The sequence below is a fragment of the Osmia bicornis genome, chromosome 11 (genome assembly GCF_907164935.1).
Source record: "Osmia bicornis bicornis chromosome 11, iOsmBic2.1, whole genome shotgun sequence".
Classification (NCBI taxonomy): domain Eukaryota; kingdom Metazoa; phylum Arthropoda; class Insecta; order Hymenoptera; family Megachilidae; genus Osmia; species Osmia bicornis.
The window spans coordinates 635,021-636,950 of NC_060226.1; the positions used below are offsets into that span (position 1 = coordinate 635,021).

General features: G+C 36.1%; 1 protein-coding gene across 1 annotated transcript; it reads left to right on the top strand.

The window, feature by feature from the left end:
- The first annotated feature begins 427 nt into the window (after window positions 1-427).
- Window positions 428-1,930, top strand: LOC114881099. The gene is given in 2 exon segments (XM_046287775.1): window positions 428-445; window positions 1,079-1,930. Coding segments are annotated over 2 exon segments (870 nt in total).

Consider the following 1,930-nt stretch of genomic DNA (forward strand, 5'->3'; position numbering starts at 1 on the left):
CAATATAAATTGGCCTTAAAATTTGTAGGATAAATTTTAGCATCTTTTATTTAAAATATATAGGTAGATAAGATAAATGAAGAGTGAAATGAAGTGAAATGAGTGAAATGATTTTGCTTGAAATGTTTCATATTTTCACGAATAAAAATTTAACAGAATATGTATTCACGTTAAGTGTCAACGAATTGTCAAATGGTTAACACCAAGAGGTTACGAATTTCCATAAACAAATGACAGATCTTTGATCTCCAAATCGGGTGCCCGATGACGCGTCACATCCGTTGGGTCTTTAAATTAAAAAAGAAAATAAACAAATAAATTTACGATGTGTTCCACCAACGTCCAGAATAAAGAAGCGATGAAGACATCGCAAAGGCTGAAGATTTTAACCTTTACATAAGAACGAGAAGATTTGTTGGTTTTCATCATGGAGAGCATCTATGCTGTAATATTTACCCTGATTCTTATGTTCCCTTTTGTCCTTCAACTGCACATGCTAATCGTACGTGATTCTGAAATCTATGTACATACATTTTATTGGCGTTATATTAAATTACATACTAACACGTTAAGTATGATTAGCGTAACTAGGTGAATCTGACACTACTAAAAATCTAGACTAGCCCTTCACCATTACAAAAATTTAAGTTCTAAGATTCCAGAATTTCGAAACTTTAGAACTTCAAAATTTCAAATTTCTTATATTTGAAAAGCCCAAGATTATATAAATCTTCAAAATTTCAAAATTACAAAATTCGAAAATTCAAAACTTTCAAAATTTCTAAAGCACCTGGCTCACCCCAGAGGAAGGTTCAAATTACATCAATGTTGAGTACCATAGCAAAAATGAACATTTGTTATAAGATATATTGAAATTCTAATAGTTTAAAAACAGGAATATTTAATTTTTTAATTTCAAACCTTTCGTGTGGTATCTTGTACTATTAGCATTTAATAACAACACTATTCAAAGTAATATTTTTCTTTCAATTAGTCGGACATATGTAATGTGCAACGTGTTAAATAATTTAACAACTAAAAACTACAGTAAAATATTAACAATCCCCCTAATTCACAGCTGGATCCAAAGAAGCTTTGCTCTGTTTTCCATTACTACGCAACCAGCCCAGAAGACACCACCGACAGAAGTTCATCCCCAAAGTTACTGCAGTATTATCCCAAAGCACCAATTGTATTCGACGTGAAATCAGACTCCAAAATATCTTTAACAAACCTAAGGACTGTGTCGTCATCCCCTACACTAGTACCGCAGATATCAAGCATAGAAGCTCGTAAGAAATCAAGCAAACGTCTATTGTTAAGAGTGAAGCACTCCTACACGTTTGTCAAAACTGATCAGGTGTTGCCTGTAGTAGACATCACCTCGAATTACAGCTCTTACAGGTACAAAGCATTCGAAACATGTCTAAGAAACCTTTACGGAGACAATTATCCGCCTGGTGAAGTGGTGTTAAATTCTATGCAGTTGAATTTGTTAGACTCGCGGACAAATGTATCCCGTCTGAAGAAAGCTAACCTGTTCGACTTCATCAAAGACAGCGAATTGACTCTGGCCACCAGTGCCACGTGCAGAAAGTTGGAAATTGAATATCTTAATCTGTTGGATCACTTTGTGACCAAACTGGGTGACAAACCGTCCACAGAAGAGAGATTTACGGAAACGTTGTAACAGGATCAGTAACGGTTATCTGACAATACCGATTCGAAGAAGGACTCTATCAGAGACATAATCACCAGTCCAGAAAAGAATCGGAGATCCTGTAAGAAGATCGAGCCTTGCGAATGTAATTTGTCCTCGCCTCGACGCGTTTACGGGACCAATGACATTCATTCAGGCAGAAAGCATTCTCTGCCAGAACTCGGGCGTCTGCTTCGGAGCTTTCGGACTCGTTGCAAGCGGATCGATTAG